Source organism: Scyliorhinus torazame, chromosome 6 (assembly GCF_047496885.1).
Source record: "Scyliorhinus torazame isolate Kashiwa2021f chromosome 6, sScyTor2.1, whole genome shotgun sequence".
NCBI lineage: Eukaryota > Metazoa > Chordata > Chondrichthyes > Carcharhiniformes > Scyliorhinidae > Scyliorhinus > Scyliorhinus torazame.
The window spans coordinates 114,215,522-114,238,212 of record NC_092712.1 but is presented as its reverse complement, the minus strand read 5'-3'; the positions used below and the strand labels follow the sequence as shown (position 1 = coordinate 114,238,212).

Genomic DNA, 22,691 nt, shown 5'->3' with positions numbered 1-22,691 from the left:
CTCACAGTGGGTTTAGCCTTCGAAAATTGCCGTTGGGGCTCCCGATAAGAGCCCAAAAGTCCGTTAAAACGGGAGGTGCCGAAACGTGCGACCTAGCTGGTCATCGCCGCACCCGGAAGTCTCCAAGTTATTGTATCATATTAAAGGAATGATGTCAAACGGCAGATGTGAAGCATTATTTTAGAATTCAGCAGAAGATAGTCAAGAAATTCATAATGAAAGAAAAAAGACAATGAGAGTAAAATAACAAAAGTCATAAATAGATTGATTGTCCAAGCTTCGGTACACTCGTGGACTGGGTAAGATTAGTGAAAGTAAGTGTGGGCCCATGAGAAGTGTTAGGAAAACTAAGGTAGTTTTCAGGGCTCTATATTTATAATAATCATAAAAATAATCTTTATTAGTGTCACAAGTAGGCTTACATTAACACTGCAATAAAGTTACTGTGAAAATCCCCTAGTTGCCTCACTCCGGCACCTGTTCAGGCTCTCGGAGGGAGAATTCAAAATGTCCAATTCACCTAAAAAGCACATCTTTCGGGACTTGTGGGAGGAAACCGGAGAGCCCGGGGGAAGCCGACGCAGACATGGGGAGAACGTGCAGACTCTGCACAGCCAGTGACCCAAGCCAGGAATCGAACCCAGGTCCCCGGCACGGTGAAGCAATAGTGCTAACTACTGTGATACCATGCCGCCCATATTTATATTGGTGAACATTAGAAATAAAGTATAGTTTTAAGTTGACTTAATTTAATGTTTCTGTGCCTGAAAGGGTAAAATACACAATTAGATTCATGCTGGACAAAGGTGTTCATATGTGTGATATCTATGAACCTCACTCAACTCTGCCAGTAGAAGCTGAGCAGGTCAAAGGACTTGCAAAGATCCAGTCTTCCTCAAAAATAAGATATAATCTAGATAACCAGGGAATTGGGGCAGAAAGAATGTCTAAGATGACTGAAGTTAAGAGAACAGAGACCAAGGTATTGTTCAGAAAAATTCAAGGAAGAGCAAACAAAGTGTTCTGAGTTAAAGAGACAATTGCAGTAACTAGATTTAAAGTGAGACAGCAGACTTCAGAGGTAAATTTAATGTCTGATGCCATTTTAATAGTCTGGGAATCAAGAGTTAAAACAATTGTGCACAGTTTGTACTACAGTCAAGACAAAGAAATCCTAAAGGGATTGGTGTAAAATTGTGGACTGAATTTGCTGTTAAAAATGGAACGGAAGTTTTGATTCGAAGTGTCATTTGGAAAACCTGACTGGATTTTTTTAATGCAAAGCACCAAAAGAAAGTAATAAGAGAGAAGATTTTAAAATGGGCTTTTGTGAGTGGGATTTAGAAACTCTCATGTGACAATCATCTGGGGGAAATCCAGAGGAGAAATCCACAGAAATTCACTTGAGGTTCAGAGTGGAGAATGTATTTGACCACATCTTACGTGGTTAAAGAAACATTGTGTTACTGAGACTGTTGAAGCTTAAGATATACTTTGTAATCAGTGTTAATCTCAAAATGCATGTATTTGTCAAACCAAGGGGTGGGGGTAAAGGGTTTTGCATCATAATCCAATATTTTTGTGTTTAATAAATGATTTATTTTTGTTCAAATCAATTAGCAGCCCTGTGACTCTGTTCCTCTACATTTTCTTTTCTTTTAAATGTAAAAGCTATGGGGCGGAATTCTCTGATAATGAGGCTATGTCCCCACGCCCGCGAGAAAACGGGCACAAATCACTCTGGACTTTCCTGGAGAAACATGGCGGACCCACACCGGGGGGCCGGCCCTGACAAGATAGCCAGCCCCCCGCCGCCCCCCCCCCCGAGATCGCGCGCGCCTGGCGATTGATGGCCGCCAATCGCAAGTCTGCCCGTCCTGGAGGCCCCCCCCCCAATCGCAAGTCTACCCGTCCTGGACATATCCGCAGCCGTCACTCTGAGCTCCCGCCGGGTGGAACCATGAGTGAACCACACCGGCAGGAACTCGGGCAGTTGTCGGCGGAAAATCGCCGCGGTGGACTCTTTCAATGGCCCCCGACCGGCGCTGTGTCGACGGCGCACACGCAATTGGCGGCGATTCTCTGGTCTGACGCCCATTCTCCGCCCCCGCGCTGAACGCGATTGCGGTGCGGAGGCTCAGAGAATCCCAGCCATGGTCTTTTGGGCCAGAATTCGATTTTGGGATCTTCCTGCCTGGTTACAACATCAACTGGGATTACAAAAGAGGAAGGGGCAGGATAAATCATAATGGGGAAGAAGGAAATGGTAGACCATTAAACAAATACTCTGAATCTGTCTTTGTATAAGAAGTCAAATAAATCCAGAACTAGTGGAGAAACAAGGTCCTCGCGAATTAAATTTAAAGAAATTAGTAAAGAAACAGTAGTGGTGAAATTAACAGGACCAAAAGCAAGCAAATCTACTGGACCTGCTTATTAAAATCTATGGTACAGAAGAGGTGACTAAAGGGATAGATCTTAATCTGCCAAAATTCCCTAGATTCTAGAACAGTCCTTGTAGTTTGGACAGTTGGCAAATATAACCTCACTATTCAAGAAAGGAGGGAAGAGAGAAAACAGGAAGTTAACCAATTAACCTGCATTAGTGGGGAAAATTCTAGGATCTATTTTTAGTGCATGCTAACAGGGCATTTGGATAAACATATGAATGGACAGCAGCAATGTGATTTACAAAAGAATTGTGTTTGCCAATTCAGATTTTGAGGATGGAACTAGTAAGATGGATAGTGTACCACAAAGATCATTGCTTGAACCACCTCAATTTACAATCTATATTGACGACATAAGGAAGAGGTCAAAAGTATTATATCCCAAGTTTGCTAACTATACAAAGTTAGGTGGGAACGTCAGCTGCAAAGAGGATGCAGAAAAGATTGGACCCGGTTATAGAAAAAGGTGGAGAAATATTTGAGGGGAAAAATAGAAACGCAGATTTTATTTTTAAATGGTGAGAGATTGGGAAATTTCAGGATTATGGGGAATCTAGGTGCCCTTGTCCATGAAACACCAAATTAGCATGCAGCTACAGAAAGAAATAGTAGTAATAATAATAATAATCTTTATTATTGTCACAAGTAGGCTTACATTAACACTGCAGTGAAGTTACTGATAAAATCCCCTAATCGGCACACTCCGGCACCTGTTCAGGTACTCAGAGGGAGAATTCAGAATTTCCAATTCACCTAACAAGCACGTCTTTCAGGACTTGTGGGAGGAAATTGGGCAGCACGGTAGCATTGTGGATAGCACAATTGCTTCACAGCTCCAGGGTCCCAGGTTCGATTCCGGCTTGGGTCATTGTCTGTGCGGAGTCTGCACATCCTCCCCGTGTGTGCGTGGGTTTCCTCCGGGTGCTCCGGTTTCCTCCCACAGTCCAAAGATGTGCAGGTTAGGTGGATTGGGCATGATAAATTGCCCTTAGTGTCCAAAATTGCCCTTAGTGTTGGGTGGGGTTACTGGGTTATGGGGATAGGGTGGAGGTGTCGACCTTGGGTGGGGTGCTCTTTCCAAGAGCCGGTGCAGACTCGATCGGCCGAATGGCCTCCTTCTGCACTGTAAATTCTATGAAAACTATGAAACTATGAAACCGGAGCAAACCCATGAAGACACAGGGAGAACGTGCAGACGTTGCACAGACAGTGACCCAAACAAGAATCGAACTTGGGACCCTGGCGCTGTTAAGCAACAGTGCTAACCACTGTGCTACCATGCAGCCCAAAATTAGGTGAGCAAGTGTTATGCTCGACTTTATCACTAATGGATTGGAGTACAAGGGTAAATAGATCTTACTGCAATTGGACAGGGCCTTTCTGAGCCCATACCTGGAGTGCTGCGTACCGTTATAGTCCCTTTATCCAAAGAACGATATATTTGCCTTCAGCGTGTAACAAAGCTTCACTAGATGAATTTCTGGTAGAGAGTGCCCTATGGGGAGAGATTCAGTAGACTACATTTATTTTCCCTAGAGTTCAGAACAGAGGTGGCCTCATTGAAACATGTAACTTTCTTAAGTGTAGGGCGGCACGGTGGCGCTGTGGTTAGCACTGCTGCCTATGACGCTGAGGACCCAGGTTTGATCCCGGCCCTGGGTCACTGTCTGTGTAGTTTGCACATTCTCCCCTTGTCTGCTTGGGTTTCACCCCCACAACCCAAAGATGTGCAGGTTAGGTGGATTGGCCACACTACATTGTCCCTTAATTGGAAAATTAAAAATTGGGTACTCTAAATTTATTTAAAAAGAAAACTTTCTTAAGACACTTAGTAGGGTATTTGCTGAGACTTCCGGGTGCGGCGATGACCAGCTGAGTCGCACGTTTCGGCAGCTCCCTGTGAAACGGACTTTTGGGCTCTTGATAGGAGCCCCAACGGCAATTTTAACGGCTGAAAACACCGTGCGGTAAACCAGAAGGGTGTTCCCCCTGGACACGGATGGAAAAAGGAGAGGAAAGTGGCCGGATTGCAGCGGATCCTTTGGAACAACGGCAAGGAAGGCAAGCAGAAACCAAGATGGCGTCGGAAGGTGGCAGTTTCATATGGGGCCCTGAACAACAAGAGTTTTTGAAACGCTGCGTGGAGGAGATAAAAAAGGAAATGAAGAAAGAGTTGTTGGCCCCGATATTACAGGCGATTGAAGGGCTGAAAGAGGAACAAAAGACCCAGGAGCAGGAGCTTCGGGTCGTGAAGGCGAAAGCAGCAGAGAATGAAAACGACATACAGGGCCTGGTGGTGAAGTCGGAGATACAGGAGGCACACCAGAAACGATCTGTGGAGAGGTTGGAGGCACTGGAAAATAACGCAAGGAGGAACAACTTGAGGATTCTTGGCCTTCCTGAAGGTGTGGAGGGGGCGGACGTCGGGGCATATGTGAGCACGATGCTGCACTCGTTAATGGGAGTGGAGGCCCCGACGGGTCCGTTGGAGGTGGAGGGAGCATACCGAGTTATGGTGCGAGGATCGAGAACAGGAGAAGCTCCCAGAGCCATAGTGGTGAGATTTCTCCGTTTTAAGGATAGAGAAATGGTCCTTAGATGGGCGAAGAAAACTCGGTGTAGTAAATGGGAGAACGCGGTGATCCGCGTCTATCAAGATTGGAGTGCGGAGGTGGCGAGAAGGAGGGCGAGCTTTAATCGGGCCAAAGCGGTACTTCACAAAAAAAAGATAAAGTTTGGAATGCTGCAACCGGCAAGACTGTGGGTCAAATATCAAGGGAGGCACCACTACTTTGAGACGGCGGATGAAGCGTGGACTTTTATTGTAGAAGAAAAATTGGAATGATTGGACTACGAAAATGAACATTTGAACAAAGTGGTGGGACGAGTGGGGGGGGGGGGCGAAGAGGGATTGTATGATTAATCCTGCGGTATGGTAACTTTTCTTTCTCCCACAGGTGGTGATGGGGGGAGGTGGGGAGGGAGAGGAGATGGGGCGTTGGCCATGGGAGGCGGGTCCGAGGGAGAGGCGTGGGCTTGGTTCCCGCGCTATGATAATTATGGCGGGAATAGAGAAGCAGGAAGGAGGGGGCGCCGCACGGGGCGAGCCATGATCACGGGAGGAAGCCGAGGTCAGCCAGAGTTTGCTGACTTCTGGGAGCAACATGGGGGGAGTAATTACGCTAGCGGGGGGTCTAGCGGGGGGGGGGGGGGGAATTACTGGGTTGCTGCTGCTGGGGAAAGGGGGGAGTGGGTACGGGAAAGGATGGGCGGGGGGGGCACCGTCTGGGAGAAATACAGCCGCGTGGGAACTGGGCGAGAAGCTGGAAAAAGATGATTGCTAACCGGCAAGGGGGGGGTGGGAAGCCCCCCAACTCGGCTGATCACGTGGAACGTGAGGGGGCTTAACGGGCCGATAAAGAGGGCACGAGTACTCGCACACCTTAAGAAACTTAAAGCAGATGTGGTCACGTTACAGGAAACGCACCTGAAACTGATAGATCAGGTTAGGTTGCGCAAAGGATGGGTAGGGCAGGTGTTCCATTCGGGGCTGGATGCGAAAAACAGGGGGGTGGCTATATTAGTGGGGAAGCGGGTAATGTTCGAGGCAAAGACTATAGTGGCGGATAACGGGGGCAGATACGTGATGGTGAGTGGCAAATTACAGGGAGAGATGGTGGTGTTGGTAAACGTGTATGCCCCGAATTGGGACGATGCCAATTTTATGAGGCGAATGCTAGGACACATCCCAGACCTAGAGACCGGAAAGCTGATAATGGGGGGAGACTTTAACACGGTGTTGGAACCAAGGCTGGATAGGTCGAAGTCCAGGACTGGTAGGAGGCCGGCAGCAGCCAAGGTGCTCAAGGATTTTATGGAGCAGATGGGAGAGGTGGACCCGTGGAGATTCAGTAGACCTAGGAGTAAGGAGTTCTCGTTTTTCTCCTATGTCCATAAAGTCTATTCACGCATAGACTTTTTTGTGTTGGGTAGGGCATTGATCCCGAGGGTGAGGGGAACGGAATATACGGCTATAGCCATTTCGGATCATGCCCCACACTGGGTAGACTTGGAGATAGGGGAGGAAACAAGAGGGCGTCCACCCTGGAGAATGGACATGGGACTAATGGCGGATGAGGGGGTGTGCTTAAGGGTGAGGGGATGCATTGAAAAGTACTTGGAACTCAATGACAATGGGGAGGTTCAGGTGGGAGTGGTCTGGGAGGCGTTGAAGGCGGTGGTTAGGGGGGAGCTGATATCAATAAGGACACATAAAGGGAAGCAGGAGAGTAAGGAACGGGAGCGGTTGTTGCAAGAACTTTTGAGGGTGGACAGACAGTATGCGGAAGCACCGGAGGAGGGACTGTATAGGGAAAGGCAAAGGCTGCATGTGGAATTTGACTTGCTGACCACAGGCACTGCAGAGGCACAATGGAGGAAGGCGCAGGGTGTACAGTATGAATATGGAGAGAAGGCGAGCAGATTGCTGGCACACCAATTGAGGAAAAGGGGAGCAGCGAGGGAAATAGGGGGGGTGAGAGACGAAGATGGAGAGACGGAGCGGGGAGCGGAGAGAGTGAATGAAGTGTTTAAGACATTTTATAAAAAATTGTATGAAGCTCAACCCCCGGATGGGAGGGAGAGAATGATGGAGTTTTTGGATCGGCTGGAAATTCCCAAGGTGGAAGAGCAGGATAGGATGGGATTGGGAGCACAGATCACGGTAGAGGAAGTGGTGAAAGGAATTAGGAACATGCAGACGGGAAAGGCCCCGGGACCGGACGGATTCCCAGTTGAATTTTACAGAAAATATTTGGACTTGCTCGCCCCGCTACTGACGAGGACCTTCAACGAGGCAAAGGAAAGGGGACAACTGCCCCCGACTATGTCAGAAGCAACGATATCGCTTCTTTTAAAGAAGGAAAAGGATCCGCTACAATGCGGGTCCTACAGACCAATCTCCCTCCTCAATGTAGATGCCAAGGTCTTGGCCAAGGTAATGGCAATGAGAATAGAGGAATGTGTCCCGGGGGTGGTTCATGAGGACCAAACTGGGTTTGTGAAGGGGAGACAGCTGAACACGAACATACGGAGGTTGTTAGGGGTAATGATGATGGCCCCACCAGAGGGTGAAACGGAGATAGTAGTGGCGATGGATGCCGAGAAAGCATTTGATAGAGTGGAGTGGGATTATCTGTGGGAGGTGTTGAGGAGATTTGGGTTCGGAGAGGGGTATGTTAGATGGGTGCAGCTGTTGTATAGGGCCCCAGTGGCGAGTGTGGTCACGAATGGACGGGGATCGGCATATTTTCGGCTCCATAGAGGGACAAGGCAGGGATGTCCTCTGTCCCCATTACTGTTTGCACTGGCAATTGAGCCCCTGGCGATAGCGCTGAGAGGTTCCAAGGGATGGAGGGGAATACTTAGGGGAGGAGAAGAACACCGGGTATCTTTATATGCGGATGATCTGCTACTATATGTGGCGGATCCAGCGGAGGGGATGCCAGAAATAATGCGGATACTTGGGGAGTTTGGGGATTTTTCAGGGTATAAATTGAACATGGGGAAGAGTGAGCTGTTTGTGGTGCATCCAGGGGAGCAGAGTAGAGAAATAGAAGACCTACCGTTGAGGAAGGTAACAAGAGACTTTCGTTACCTGGGGATCCAGATAGCTAAGAATTGGGGCACATTGCACAGGCTAAATTTGACGCGGTTGGTGGAACAGATGGAGGAAGATTTCAAGAGATGGGATATGGTAGCATTGTCAATGGCAGGGAGGGTGCAGGCGGTTAAGATGGTGGTCCTCCCGAGATTCCTTTTTGTGTTTCAGTGTCTCCCGGTGGTGATCACGAAGGCTTTTTTCAAAAGGATAGAAAAGAGTATCATGGGTTTTGTTTGGGCCGGGAAGACTCCGAGAGTGAGGAAGGGATTCTTACAGCGTAGTAGGGATAGGGGGGGGCTGGCACTACCGAGCCTAAGTGAGTATTATTGGGCCGCTAATATTTCAATGGTGAGTAAGTGGATGGGAGAGGAGGAAGGAGCGGCGTGGAAGAGATTAGAGAGGGCGTCCTGTAGGGGGACCAGCCTGCAGGCTATGGTGACAGCCCCATTGCCGTTCTCACCAAGGAACTATACCACGAGTCCGGTGGTGGTAGCTACACTGAAGATTTGGGGACAGTGGAGACGACATAGGGGAAAGACCGGAGCACTGGGGGGGTCCCCGATAAGAAACAACCATAGCTTTGCCCCGGGGGGAATGGATGGGGGATATGGAATGTGGCAAAGAGCAGGTATAACGTAATTGAAAGATCTATTTGTGGATGGGAAGTTTGCGAGTCTGGGAGCGCTGACCGAGAAATATGGGTTGCCCCAAGGGAATGCATTCAGGTACATGCAATTGAGGGCTTTTGCGAGGCAACAGGTGAGGGAATTCCCGCAGCTCCCGACACAAGAGGTGCAGGACAGAGTCATCTCAAAGAAATGGGTGGGGGACGGTAAGGTGTCGGATATATATAGGGAAATGAGAGACGAAGGGGAGACTATGATGGACGAACTAAAAGGGAAATGGGAAGAAGAGCTAGGGGAGGAGATTGAGGAGGGGATGTGGGCAGATGCTCTAAACAGGGTAAACTCGTCGTCCTCGTGCGCCAGGCTAAGCCTGATTCAGTTTAAGGTATTACACAGGGCACATATGACTGGAACACGGCTCAGTAAATTTTTTGGGGTGGAGGATAGGTGTGCGAGGTGCTCGAGAAGCCCAGCGAATCATACCCATATGTTTTGGTCATGCCTGGCACTACAGGGGTTTTGGATGGGGGTGACAAAGGTGCTTTCGAAAGTAGTAGGAGTCCGGGTCGAACCAAGCTGGGGGTTGGCTATATTTGGGGTTGCACAAGAGCCGGGAGTGCAGGAGGCGAAAGAGGCCGATGTTTTGGCCTTTGCGTCCCTAGTAGCCCGGCGCAGAATACTGCTAATGTGGAAAGAAGCCAAGCCCCCGGGGGTGGAGACCTGGATAAATGATATGGCGGGGTTCATAAAGTTAGAGCGGATTAAGTTCGTCCTAAGGGGGTCGGCTCAAGGGTTTACTAGGCGGTGGCAACCGTTCGTCGAATATCTTGCGGAAAGATAGATGGGGGAGAACAAAGAAGGCAGCAGCAGCGGCCCAGGACTTGGGGGGGGGGGGGGGGGGGGAGATGGGGGGGGATGGGGGGGGGGGTGTGGCCTGAGACAAGGCAGTTGCCAATTAGGGCTAGTTTTTATTTTTTGTTATTTAATATTTATTTATTTGTTGTTGTTTTTGTTTAAATTTAAAAAGGTCATTATTATCTGTATTGTTACAATGTTGTGTAAAGGATGCACAATGTACTGTGTTGGTTGACCAAAAATTTTCAATAAAATATTATTTTTAAAAAAAAAGTAGGGTATTTGCTGAAAGTATGCGTACCATGGCTTGGGAGACTGCAACATGAAGTCACCATCTCAGGAGGATCAGCCATTAAGAACTGAGATGAGAATTGATTCATATAGTCATAGAGGTTTACAGCATGGAAACAGGCCCTTTGGCCCAACTTTTTCATGCCTCCCAGTTTTTACCACTAAGCTAGTCCCTATTGCCCGCATTTGGACCATACCCCTCTAACCCATATATGTGTCTAAATGCTTTTTAAAAGACAGAAGTGTACCCTCGCCTTGACTACTGCCTCTGCTGTTTGAAAACATTGCCCCTCTGGACCCTTTTGTACATCTCCCCTTAAACCTATGTCCTCTAGTTTTAGACTCCCCTTCCTTTGGGAAAGATGTTGACTATCTACCTTATCTATGCCCCTTATTATTTTATAGACCTTAACAAGATCCTCCCTAGGCCTCCTACGTTCCAGGGAACAAAGTCCCATTCTATCCAGTCTCTCCTTATAACTCAAACCATCAAGTCCCGGTAGCATCTTAGTAAATCTTTTCTGCACTCTTTCTAGCTTAATAATATCCTTTTTATAATAGGGTGACCAGAACTGAACACAGTATTCCATGTGTGGCCTTATTAATGTCTTGTACAACTTCAACAAAACATCCCAACTCCTGTATTTAATGTTCTGACCAATGAAACCAAGCATGCCAAATGCCTCCTTCACCACCCTGTCCACCAGTGACTCCACTTTCAAGGAGCAAGGAACCTGTACTTCTAGATCTCTTTGTTCTATAACTCTCCCCAACACTCTCCCATTAACTGAGTAGGTCCTGCTCCGATTCGATCTACCAAAATGCATCATCTCACATTTATCTAAATTAAACTCCATCTGCCATTCATCGGCCCACTGGCCCAATTGATCAAGATCCCATTGCAATCCCAAATAACCTTCTTCACTGCCCACTATGCCACCAATCTTGATGTCATCTGCAAACTTACTAACCATGCCTCCTAAATTCTCATCTGAATGATTAATATAAATAACAAGTAACAGTGGACACAGCACTGATCCCTGAGGCACACCACTGTTCACAGGCCTCCAGTTTGAAAAACAACCCTCTACAAAACACCCTTTCTCTACTGTCGTCTAGCCAATTCTGTATCCAATTGGCTACCTCACCCTGGATCCTGTGAGATTTAACCTTATGCAACAACCTACCCAAAGGGCTGTGAATCTTTAGAATTCTCTGCCAGACAGATGTGGAACCTTAATTATTAAGTATATTCAAATAACAAATTGAAACATTTTTGGATACAAAGGGAATCAAGTGCTCTAGGATTGTGTGGGAAGGTGCAGCTGAGATAGACAGCCAAGATCTTATTGAAGGCAAAATAAATGGGAGGAAGCCAATAACTTACTCCTGAGCCCATTTCTAATCTTATGATTCAGAAACACATACATCCGTCACCACCTACATGGGCACTCAGAGTTTTAGCTTTTAAAATGTGAAGTCGGTACATTTCTTAATCTAATTTTTGATCAATTAAAGTAGTATACCAGTACATTAATATTGCAAGTTTTAATCCTTAAAGCAAGCATTATTGGCTTAGAAAAGCAAGTTTATTTTGAAACATGCTAAAGAAAATCAGAAAACTGCTAATCAGAAAAAAGGTTTAGCATAATTTCTAAAAATGTGACATTTCGAAGTATTAATGTACCTGGGTGAGTTGCATGCATTCGTCAGATATCTTCTTGTTGAGCTTCTCTATCAAGGTTTGTGAAGATTCTTCAAATTCTAAACAATAACCATTCATTATAAATCAGAAAAGGCTGCCTGCACAAATGTAAATAATGCTCAGATATGTTAATTGTGAGGGGGTTCTAAGGAAGAGAAGATTTGCTTGATTTCAGTGCTCTTCACTGAGCAACTCAATAGGAATTTAATTCTGTAGCATGAAAAATGCTCCATTCAATTTTCTCATTTGGGATTCATATACATTAACCCAATAGAAAATACTTATAATAAAAGCAGGAACACAAATTGTTCATAAATTTAAAACATTTGTCCAGCTGAAGGCAAACTTGGATTAGGAAATTGCTTGAACTCAGTTTCTCAAATGAGTAACTAAGAAATGTCTTGATCATTACATCAATTCTCAGAAAGCTAAGTTTTCTCTTTCCTTAAAACGGAGGGATGGACATCTTTTTATATTGCTATGGGAGATGTTCAGAACAGTATTCATGCTACAAATAGCGACTTGCACGTTACAACCAATGTTTAAAGCCACTAAAACAGGCAACTGCTCGGCCCAAGATCGTAAGAAACTACAGAGTCATGAACACAGCCCAGTCCATCACGCGAACCCACCTCCCATCCATTGACTCTGACTACACTTCCTGCTGCCTTGGGAAAGCGGGCAGCATAATCAAAGACCCCTCCCACCCGGGGCTATTCTCTCTTCCAACTTCTTCCATTGGGCGGAAGCTACAAAAGTCTGTGAACACGCACCAATGGATTCAAAAAAGCTTCTTCCCCACTGTAATTAAATTCCTGAATGACCCCCTTATGGACTGAACTGATCTCTCCATGCATTTCTCTACTGTGTAGCACTATGTATACTTCACCTGATGTCTATGTCTATATATTTTTTCACGTATGGAACGATCTGCCTGGGTTGTACGCACAACAATACTTTTCATTGTAACTTGGCACACGTGACAATAAATCTAAATCTAATCTTATTAAAATAAATTAAAATATTAAAGAAAAGATCTTCCATTGGTTTTTCATTAAATAAGTTCAATCTGTGTTGCCCCAATAAAGTTTTTTGTTTTTATCACCTTTGTGAGGGAAGCCTTGAATTTTCTGCTGGTACAGTGCTTGAAGCTGCTTTATTTCTGAAGAATGAGAGATCGTGAGCTTCTCCTGGAGTCTTTCAAGAGCAACTGCTTTTTCATCGTTCAAATTGTCACGAATAAGCTCCAGCTGAGCAGCATAAATCTGAGAAAGACTAATGCGCTGGGCCTCCAACTGAAGCTTTAACTCCGCCTATCGATAAACAAAAATCAATTTTCTTTATTTTTCATTCTCTTTTACCACACACGCCATTATCTTTTTCCATGTTTCAATTTAAAGGGACAGAATGGTCCAACCAAAAACAAAGTCAACACAGCAGTCCTTCCTGCCCTGATGTATGCTGACAAAATTTTCCTTCTTTAGGAAATGTCACTTGAAAACACAAGTCAAGTCTCAGATCAGAACTTGAACATAGCTATTGACAGGATTATTATTGCAGATAGACACCTCATGTATTTATTATAGATTCTATGGAATCATTTTTATAATTGAGCATGCACACAAGGTACAACAATTCACAAGAATGCCAATTTTGCAAATAAATATTTCTAAAATCTTTCAAGTATTGTAGCATTTTAAGAGATTAAGCAAAACTGTTTAAATTCCCTGAAAGCTTTATTAAATAAAAAATCATATCCTTTTAGACAGTGACTAATTTTTTGAAGTGAGGGTTGGTGTGCAATGGTGGGGCTGGGATGATGGTGGGGTAAAGATGTTTGAATGATGTAATAGAGAAATAGTGTTGAACTAAATGTGGAGAATCATACCTCTGCCTGTTTTGTCATTTGTTCCATCTGTTCCAAGTAACTTTGAGAAGATGCAGTGTACCCTTGGAGAGCGATAGAAGTCTCACATCCTTTGCACTCTGCGTCTTGTGCCTGCAGTAACAGGTTGTATGTAACCCAAAACAAAAGTTGTGTTTTACTTAATAAAAAAGTTAGTGTTGACTTCCGAAGACGGTGATGTGTTGAGAGGGTGCACATCAGGTGGCTCTCCTCTGAACTGGGGCAAAAAAGGCACTTTTAGTTGAATTTTGCCCAAAGTACAAGGGAAAAAAATCCCTCAACAATTAAAGGAGGGGGCAAAGAGACAGCAGAAGCAGTTGAAAGTGCTACGACCAGCAGGCGGACGAGATAGCAAACCCACGAGGCGAAGGGGCCCCAACCACCCAGCAGAGAGAGCGGCCAACAACCCGAGCATCAGCCTCCCCCACCACCATCTGGAGACGGATGGAAGAGTTTCCTGATGAAGCAGTTGATCGCCATGAAGGCGGCGAACAGGATAGAGATCCAGGTGTTGGTCAAGGTGTCGGTAGCGGAGGCGATGGCCACCATGAAGGCGGCAATCGATGGGCTAGGGAAAAAATTGGTAACGGAGGAGAGGACAATCCTCGACCTTGAAAAGGCCTCGATGGACCAGAGCAACAGATTTGCCGCGCTGGAGGCGGAGGTAAAAAGGTTGGCGGTGGTCCTGGGGAACCTCAGGGGTAAAGTCAAGGACCAGGAGAACAGGTCCCGATAACAAAACATCAAGATTGTGGGCCTGCCCGAAGGCATCGAGGGCAAAGACCCAACAGATTACATAGCCCAAATGCTGGGCAACATAGTCGGGAGAGACCGCTTCCCCAAACCCCCAGAGCTTGACAGAGCACACACGTCGCTTAGACCGAAACCCAAGGCAAGGGAGCAGCTGAAGATGATTATCGGAAAGCTCCACCAATACCAGGACCGTGAGAGGATTCTGCGGTGGGTACGGCAAACAAAAGCAAGCACCTGGGAAGGATATAGCATCAGAATTTACCAGGACATTGGGACAGAACTAACAAAACGCAGGGCCGCAGTTAATCAGGCAAAATCGGCCCTGTACAAGAACGGGGTACGTTTCGGTGTCCTGTTCCCGGCCAGACTCTGGGTCACATACCAAAAGATAGACATTACTTTAACGCCCCAAAGGAAGTGAATGAGTTTGTTACAACCAACGGCTGGGACAAGACAGGCACGGCAACGGTGAGAGTTGTTTAATACTAATAATCTTTATTATTGTCACAAGTAGGCTTACATTAATACTGCAAAGAGACAGTTACTGTGAAAATCCCCTAGTCACCTAAGACATCTGCTCGGATACACTGAGGGAGGATTCAGAATGTCCAATTCACCTAACAAGCACGTCTTTTGGGACTTGTGGGAGGAAATCGGAGCACCCGGAGGAACCTCACGCACACATAGAGAGAACGTGCAGACTCCGCACAGGCAGTGACTCAAGCGGGAAACGAACCCGAGATCCTGGCGCTGGAAAGCAACAGTGCTAACTACTGTGCTACCTTGACGCCCTGTGAACAGAGAAAGACTCTGAAAGAGCAAAAAACTTATTGGGCATTGAGCATGTTTGCAGAACTGTGCTGCCTCTTTCCGATCATAAAGGGAAGACTGAGTCTTAGAAAGGAGCAGGGACTGGGGAAGGCAGGTGTCGGTTTAGAGAGGGAGAATGGGCAGTCAGCGGGGGAAAAGGAAGGGGCTAGACCAGCCCAGGGAGGAGGGTCACCCTGCTAGTAGAAATAGCTAGCACAGGAAGGCAAAAAGCAAGGGGGACCGCAGCACACCTCCTGGCAGGGAAGGAGCGTCTGGTCGGTGAGGGGGGGTGCACAGGGATGGGGAAGGGGGACACACACAGAAAGTGTGTGTGCGGGGGGGCGGGAGAGGGACACAAAAGGAACAGTGAAAGAAAAATGAGCTGGGTATTGTACATGTCTCAGCAGGGGAGGAACAGGCTGAGGAAACAAGATGGTGCCGCAAGCAGCCACTTTGGAGAGTCCCCGGACAAAGGGAAACCCGGGAGCGCAGGGGCACACCCACGTGGCATACACATAGTTGGCGGCAATGTTGAGTGCCCGCTGGACAAAAGGAAACCCCAGAGCGCATGGGCCCGGCTCCATGGTGAGAATGGTGACAGCGGACATTCTGGATAGCCCCCTAACAAAGAAAAACCCTGGAGTGCAGGGACATGTCTACCAGGTAAGTATGGTTGATCCCGCAGGTGTGCGCGGAAAGAAAACCCTCACCAGGATTATACATGGAATGTTAGGGGACTTAATGGCCTGGTGAAAAGATTCAGTCTTCGCCCATTTGAGAAGCCCAAAAGCCGACATAGTCTTCCTTCAGGAAACACACCTGAGGGAGAAGGACCAACCGCAGGTAAGAAAGGGCTGTGTGGGACGCATCACTCATGTTACGGGACCAGGGCTAGGGGAGTAGCCATATTGATCAGTAAGAGAACGAGGTTCGTGGTGACACGAACGCTTACGGACCAAGGGGGACGGTGCCTCATGGTCAGCGGTAGTCCTGGTTAATGTGTACGCGGCCAATTGGGACGACACAGGCTTCATAAAAAGGACCATGATGGAAATACCCGACATTGACACCCACAGACTGATCATTTGGGGGGGGGTCTCGTTCTTTTTGCCGGTCCACAAAGCATACTCGAGAATAGACTTCTTTGCAGTGGGGAAAGCAGTGCTTTCAGTAATAGTAAGAAATACTCCGCAATAGTTACGTCCGGCCACGCTCCACGTTACGAGGATGTGAGGTTGGAGACGGGCCGTGTCCAGCGCCCCACATGGAAGCTGGACACGGACCTACTGGCCGATAAGGTCTTCTGCCAGAAAATATCAAGGCCATCGGCGAGTACATTACAAACAACCGGAACGGGGAAGTCTCACCTTCCATGTTCTGGGAGGCACTAAAGGTGGTGATATGGGGAGAGATTATAGCCTACAAGGCATGAAGAGATAGATAGGAGAGAGTGGCCAGGAAACCTCCATCCTGGAGGTGAACAGAAAATACTCCGAGGCCTTGACCATAAAGCTTCTGGCAGAGAGGAAAAAGCTACGAATGAACTTTAACCTGCTAGCCACAAGGGAAGCAGTGTACCAACTCTGCCAGACATGGGGGATCTTCTATGAGCACGGGGAAAAGGCTGGCCGCCTCCTGACTCCCCAGCCGAGAATGCAGGCAGCCACGGGGGAGATAGTGCAGGTAAAAGACAGCAGAAGCAAACCAGTATTCGATCAAAAAAGAGCTCAACCGAACATTTGAGACATTCTACCGAGGGCCTGTACACCTCCGAACCCCCCAACGGGGATGTGGAGATGAAACGGTTCCTCGATGGATTGGGCATATCAGTTGTGGGGGACGATAGGCGGAGGGCGCTGGAAGCACGAGTAGGACTGGGAGAGATCATGGAGAGTATCAGCTCCATATAGGCAGAGAAGGCGCCAGGACCAATTCGCACCAGCCCTGGCCCCGCACCAGCATAACGTGTTCGCAGACTCGCTGGCGAGGGGCACCCTGCCTCCTACACTAACACAGCCCCACGATATGGCTGAAAAACAAGGATCAGACGGAGTGTGGGTCAAATAAGATCATTTCACTGCTGAATGTAAATGCAAAAATACTCACAAAGGTCCAGGCCAAGAGAGTGGAGGACTGCAGTTGCAGAGGACCACACAGGTTTTGCCAAGGGTAGGAGGCTAAGTGCGAACATCAGGTGGCTGCTGAATACAATAATGACCCCTTCCGGGGAGAGAACACCAGAGGTGATCATCGCCCTGGAGGCAGAAAAGGCCTTCAACTGAGCCGAATGTTACCTCATCGAGGTGCTGGAGCGGTTTGCGCTAGGAACAGGATTCACTTCATGCGCGACACTCTTGTACAATGCTCCCAAGGCGAGCATTCAGGCCAACACCACCAGCTCTGAACATTTCCAGCTACAGAGAGGCACAAGACAGGGATGCTCTTGTTCGCCCTGGCAATTGAACCACTGGTGATCGCTGTACGAGAAGCAAAAAGCTGGAAGAGCATTCAATGAGGGGCAGAGAGCACAGAGTGAGGCTCTATGCGATCGGATGACCTGCTCCTCTACATCCCGGACCCACAAAACGGCCTGAAAGAAAATATGTAACTTCTGAGAGAGCTCGGATCCTTCTCGGGCTATCGACTCAACCTGGGTAAGAGCGAGGCATTCCCAGTGAACGCGAACGGGACACACATACACATACACACGACAGAGCTGGGGGGACTATCATTTAAACTAGCCCAAAACAATTTCCGCTACCTGCCGATCCATCTAGCCCAGGCATTTTCAAAGTGGGTGTCGCGATCAGCGGGTGGGTCGGGTATCAGGTGGGTCGCAGAGCCATCCATCGTGGCGTTCCCGATCGCGGGAATTCAGGCGCAATGACCGTAGCAGCTGCCTTTTAAAAATGCCGGCTGCAATCGGCTTTAAAAATGGGGGAGCGCTGCGCATGCGTGCCCGATCATCAGTGCGCATACCCAGAACCCGGACAGAAACACTGCCTCCTCCTGACGTCAGTGTGCTGATCTACGAGAAGTTGTTTTTTTTAAATTCAATTCAATCTTCCTGCATCTATCTTGAACATGTTCAATGGCTGAGCCTGCAGAACTCTCTTGGGTAGTGAATTTTAGAGATTAAAAAGATTCACAATACATTGAGTTAAGTAATTCCTCCTCATCTATGTCTAAAATTGTTGCATTGTAATTTGCAGACTATATCCCCAGGCTTAAACCACCCATCTGAGGAAAACTTACATTCTGCATCTGCTCTGTAGAATCCGGAGAGAATAATGCCTGTTTCAATTATGTCATTTCTCATTCTTCAATACTCTAGACTATGGAATATAAGCCCATGCTCACCTCTTGCATTAAAGGTAAGAGAAAATGGTGGGTCGCGAATGTCGGCTGGCGTAGGTCCCGAAGGATGGACAGTTGGTAAAAATGGGTCTCGGGCAAAAAAGTTTGAAAAGCACAAGATAGCCCATGACTGGACACACATCCAAAAGTGGAACTTGACCAGTCTGGCGGAGGAAGTAAAAAAGAACCTACAAAGACGGGATGGAATCCTGCTTACCCTGGCGGGGAGGGTGCAGACGATCAAAATGAACGTACTGCGAGATCCCTCTTCCTGCTGAGATCCATACTGATCTTCATCCCCAAGGCCTACTTCCACAAAGTAGACAAAATGATTATGGCGTTTGTGTGCAGGGGTAAGAATCAGTGGATCCCTAAGTCAACGCTGCAAAGAAGGAAAAACATGGGCGGTCTAGTCTTACCGAACCTACCACTGGATGGCCACAGTCGCGAAAGTGAGGGTAAGGATACGGAATGGGTGAGGCTGGAGGAGTCCTCCTGCAAGGGAACAACCCCCTGAGCACCTGCTGTGGCAGCCCTCCCATCCCCTCCTCAAAGCACACATCCAGCCCAGTGGTGGTAGCCTCATTGTAGACGTGGAATCAAATGAGGCAACATTTCGGCCTAACCAAGATGTCCTCCATGGCCCCCATCTGCGGCAACCAGAGAGAGGGAGATAGACAAGGGAGGGCACGCACAAGAGACGGGGCAGAGAGAGAGAGAGAGAGAGAGAGAGAGAGAGAGAGAGAGAGAGAGAGAGAGAGAGAGAGAGAGAGAGAGAGAGATCCCAAATAAGGCACAAAGTGAAGCATAGTGGGTGAGGAGAGGAGGGGAAGGACCATGCAGGACCCTTCCCTCCCAATACGAAATAACAAAGAATAACATCCCTCCAACAGAGGACAGGGAACGACCACTTGTAAAAACTGTTGCACATAAGATACGAACTGGCTTGTAAATATCAGATACACAAGCTGTTACTTTGTAAATACCATGTGCCTTACATAACAATAAAGCGTCAATAAAAATATATTTTTAAAAAGTGTTTAAATAATTTTTACAGCATGGCCACATGCATTTGTAAACTTTTGTAACCAACTATGAAAACGTAATACGGGTCCAATTACTGCAGGTTTTGAGAGGATAGTCATAAGGTGCAAACTTGAATGCCTACCAAAGCCACTGACATTTATTATTTCATAAAAATGATCAGATTTACGTGCTATATTGGTAGTGTTTTAATCGTTCTATCATATTTCTCACATACCTGATTTTCTACCAATTTAGTATGCAGTTCACAAATAGGAATTCCAATTTTTGCTTGAATCGTCATCTCCAGTTCCAGCTTCTCCTGCTGAACTATAATTAAAATATTTTCCATTTTCTCTATTTTTTTGTGAAAAGCTTCTTCCATCAAGCTTTTCTGCTGCACAAGTTCAGCCAAGCCCAGCTGTTCAGCTTGAACAGACTCTAGCTGTTGCTTGAGGTAGTCCCTTTCAGTCTGCAGACTGACTAAGGATTCAGATGTCAGTTTCTCTCTTAAGTGCTGATTTTGGGTTAATAGAGATTCTTTTTCTTGAATAAGGTTAATCTGATTTTGTTGCATCTCATCTCTTTCTAAAACAATAATCTGCAATGAATTTTGTAGTGAAATGAATTGCTCCATTAGATTTTCTTCTTGCTGTCCGTGTTCTTTTAATTCACAGGAAACAATGAAAGCTGGTTCTTTAGACTGATATTCATTCTTTGCTTTGTTAAATTTTCTTTGGGACATTTGCTGGTGTTCTTGGACGTCTACTTTAACATCTAGCAGTTTTTGATTCTCACTTCGATTTGTTTTCTCACCCTTTTCTGCAGCTTGCTCTTTTAGGTTTTTCAGCTCCTCTTTCAAGTGCAAAATTTCATTTTGTCTCAAAATCAAAACATCTGAAACGTCTGAGAGACTCTTAGATAGCTCATTCTTATCCTGTTGAGCTATCTCAAGTTTTTCCATGAGTTCAGTTGCATCTTTTTCAATGACCTCTCTGCTTCCTACACTTATAGGCTGGCCACCAGAATTATCATGAGCTATGTCCAGCTGCACTTCATTTATCATTGTGTAGTTTCCAGTATCGATCTTTAACTCTGACAGCTGAAGTTGTTCATTTAAGATCTTTAACTTGGCTTCATATTCAAATTCTTGCTTTATCATCAGTTCTTCGATGTGGGACTTCATTTTCAGCAGACAATCATATTCATCACGTAATTCTTGGAAGTTAACGTCAAAATTTTTCTCAGCAAAAGAAAAGGTGTTCCTTTGTCTCTCAACCTCCTCTTGGAGTTCCCTCTCATGGGCTTGAAGTTGTCCATTTACTACCGTAAGCCTTTCGATGTGACCTCTCATTTCTGAAAACTCATTTTCACTAACTAATGTCAGCTTATCCTCTTCAGATATAATATGAACATTCATCTTTTCTTCTAACTGATTTTTGATTTCGTTAAGATCTTCGTTTTCTTTCTGAAGCTCATTGATTTTTATCTCCATAACTTCCTGCTCCACAAACTGTTTCTCCAAAATGTTATTCCTGGCTTGTAGCTCTATCACTCCTTTTTCAAGTTTACATTTTTCTTTCTCAACTTCTCTTAATGCTCCATTTTCTGTTTCAAGTTCACTTATCTGCAAATACATTGTTTCCACTTTATCATTCTTAAGTGACATCTGCAGTTCTTTTTTCAATGTGGCAATCTCAGAAAACAGTTGATTATTTTTAATGACCATATTATCCCTTTCATATTTAATTTCTTCCATTTTTTTACCAAGTTCTGTTTTCAAGCTTTCCAATTGCTGACTCCGTTTCACAGCCAAATCTTCTTGAAGATTGCGAACATTTAATTTATGTTCTCTTTCTAGGTCTTCTTTTAGTTTACTTAGCTCTTCTTCATGGCTGAAAAGAAGTTGAGTCCTTACTCTTTCTAATTCAGCTTCCTGAGATTCAGCCATCCTACCCAAAACTTCATCTTTCTCCCTCTCCAGCATATCAAGCTTAATTTTATAGTTGGTAACTTCTTCCTTATGCTCAGAGTCCAGCTCCTTATTAGACTCTGTAGTAGCTAATAGTTGGGCCTTCAACTGTTCAACCATGTCTTTCAGCTCTTCTACTTCATGCATTTTGATCTTCTGATCAGTAATGCTTCCTGAAGCTCTCCGAATTTGAACTTTAGTGAAATTGAGTTCGTCTAAAAGTTCTTGAACTTGGTTCTGCAGCTGCATGTTTTTATCAGAAGTTCTTTCTAACTGTTGGGTCATTTCTTGCCTTATTTGGTCTTTCTGAAAATGAGTGTCTCTTAATTTGACATTTAATTCATTGATTGCCACATTTAATAAATTGATTTGTTCCTCATTGACTAAGTTATTAACAGAATGACCCAAAGCCTTTTCCATTTCAGTTTTATGCTGCTCAGTAAGTCTTCTAATCTCCGAAGTATGCTGTTGCTGCAATTCTTGCTTCATCTGTACTATCTGTTTTCCATACATCTCATCCAATTCTGCTTGCAGTTGCTCCATTTTCCGATGATTTTCCATTTCAATCTTTTGTACTGTTTCTAATTCAGACAAATTGCCGAGGTGACAGCGTTTCTGAAGTGCTTCCACAGTACCCATTAACTGCTTTATTTCATCCGATGACTGCCTCTCCCTTTGCTTTGAGCTAGTCAATTCTGTTCTCAGGTTCTCAGTCTCGTGATTTCTTTGGAGTATCTGTTCATTTAAATTTTGAACTAATTTATCAGAAGCAATCATCTTATCTTTCAACAATAATGCCGCATTTTCATGTTCTTTAACAGTTTTCTCAAGCTGTTCGATTTGTTGGTCTTTGCGATTTAACTTCTGGACATTATCAGCCTTTTCATTATCAGTCTGTACATTAAAAGAAAAAAAAAAGATGAATATTCTAATCATTCAGTTGCAGTCAAAGGTTTGTTTGATCTCGTATTGGGAAAATAAACTTTATCAAGATTGCTTTCACTAAATCGAACAAGTTTAAAACAGCTTAAAGAGAATGTTTTCAGATTGAATAGATTGTGCTGATTGCATGTCATGGGTGGGAAGGCGGTGCAGTGGTTAGCACTGCTGCCTCATAGCACCAAGGACCCAGGTTCGATCCCGATCTTGGGTCTGTCTGTGTGGAATTTGTGTTCTCCCAGTATATGCGTAGGTTTTCGGCAGGTGGTCCCGTTTCCACCTGCATCCAAAGCCGTGCGGGTTAGGTGGATTAGCTATTATTTTCAATAACCAATTTCATCA

At 45.8% G+C, this 22,691-nt stretch overlaps 1 protein-coding gene across 1 annotated transcript in view; it reads right to left on the bottom strand.

Moving 5' to 3' along the window:
• The window catches only part of akap9 (A kinase (PRKA) anchor protein 9), a 395,737-nt gene that overhangs the window by 314,791 nt on the left and 58,255 nt on the right, over positions 1-22,691 (bottom strand). The window contains 4 exon segments of the mRNA XM_072508693.1: positions 11,572-11,648; positions 12,695-12,902; positions 13,478-13,588; positions 19,677-22,304. Of these exon segments, the coding sequence (XP_072364794.1) occupies positions 11,572-11,648; positions 12,695-12,902; positions 13,478-13,588; positions 19,677-22,304 (3,024 nt within the window).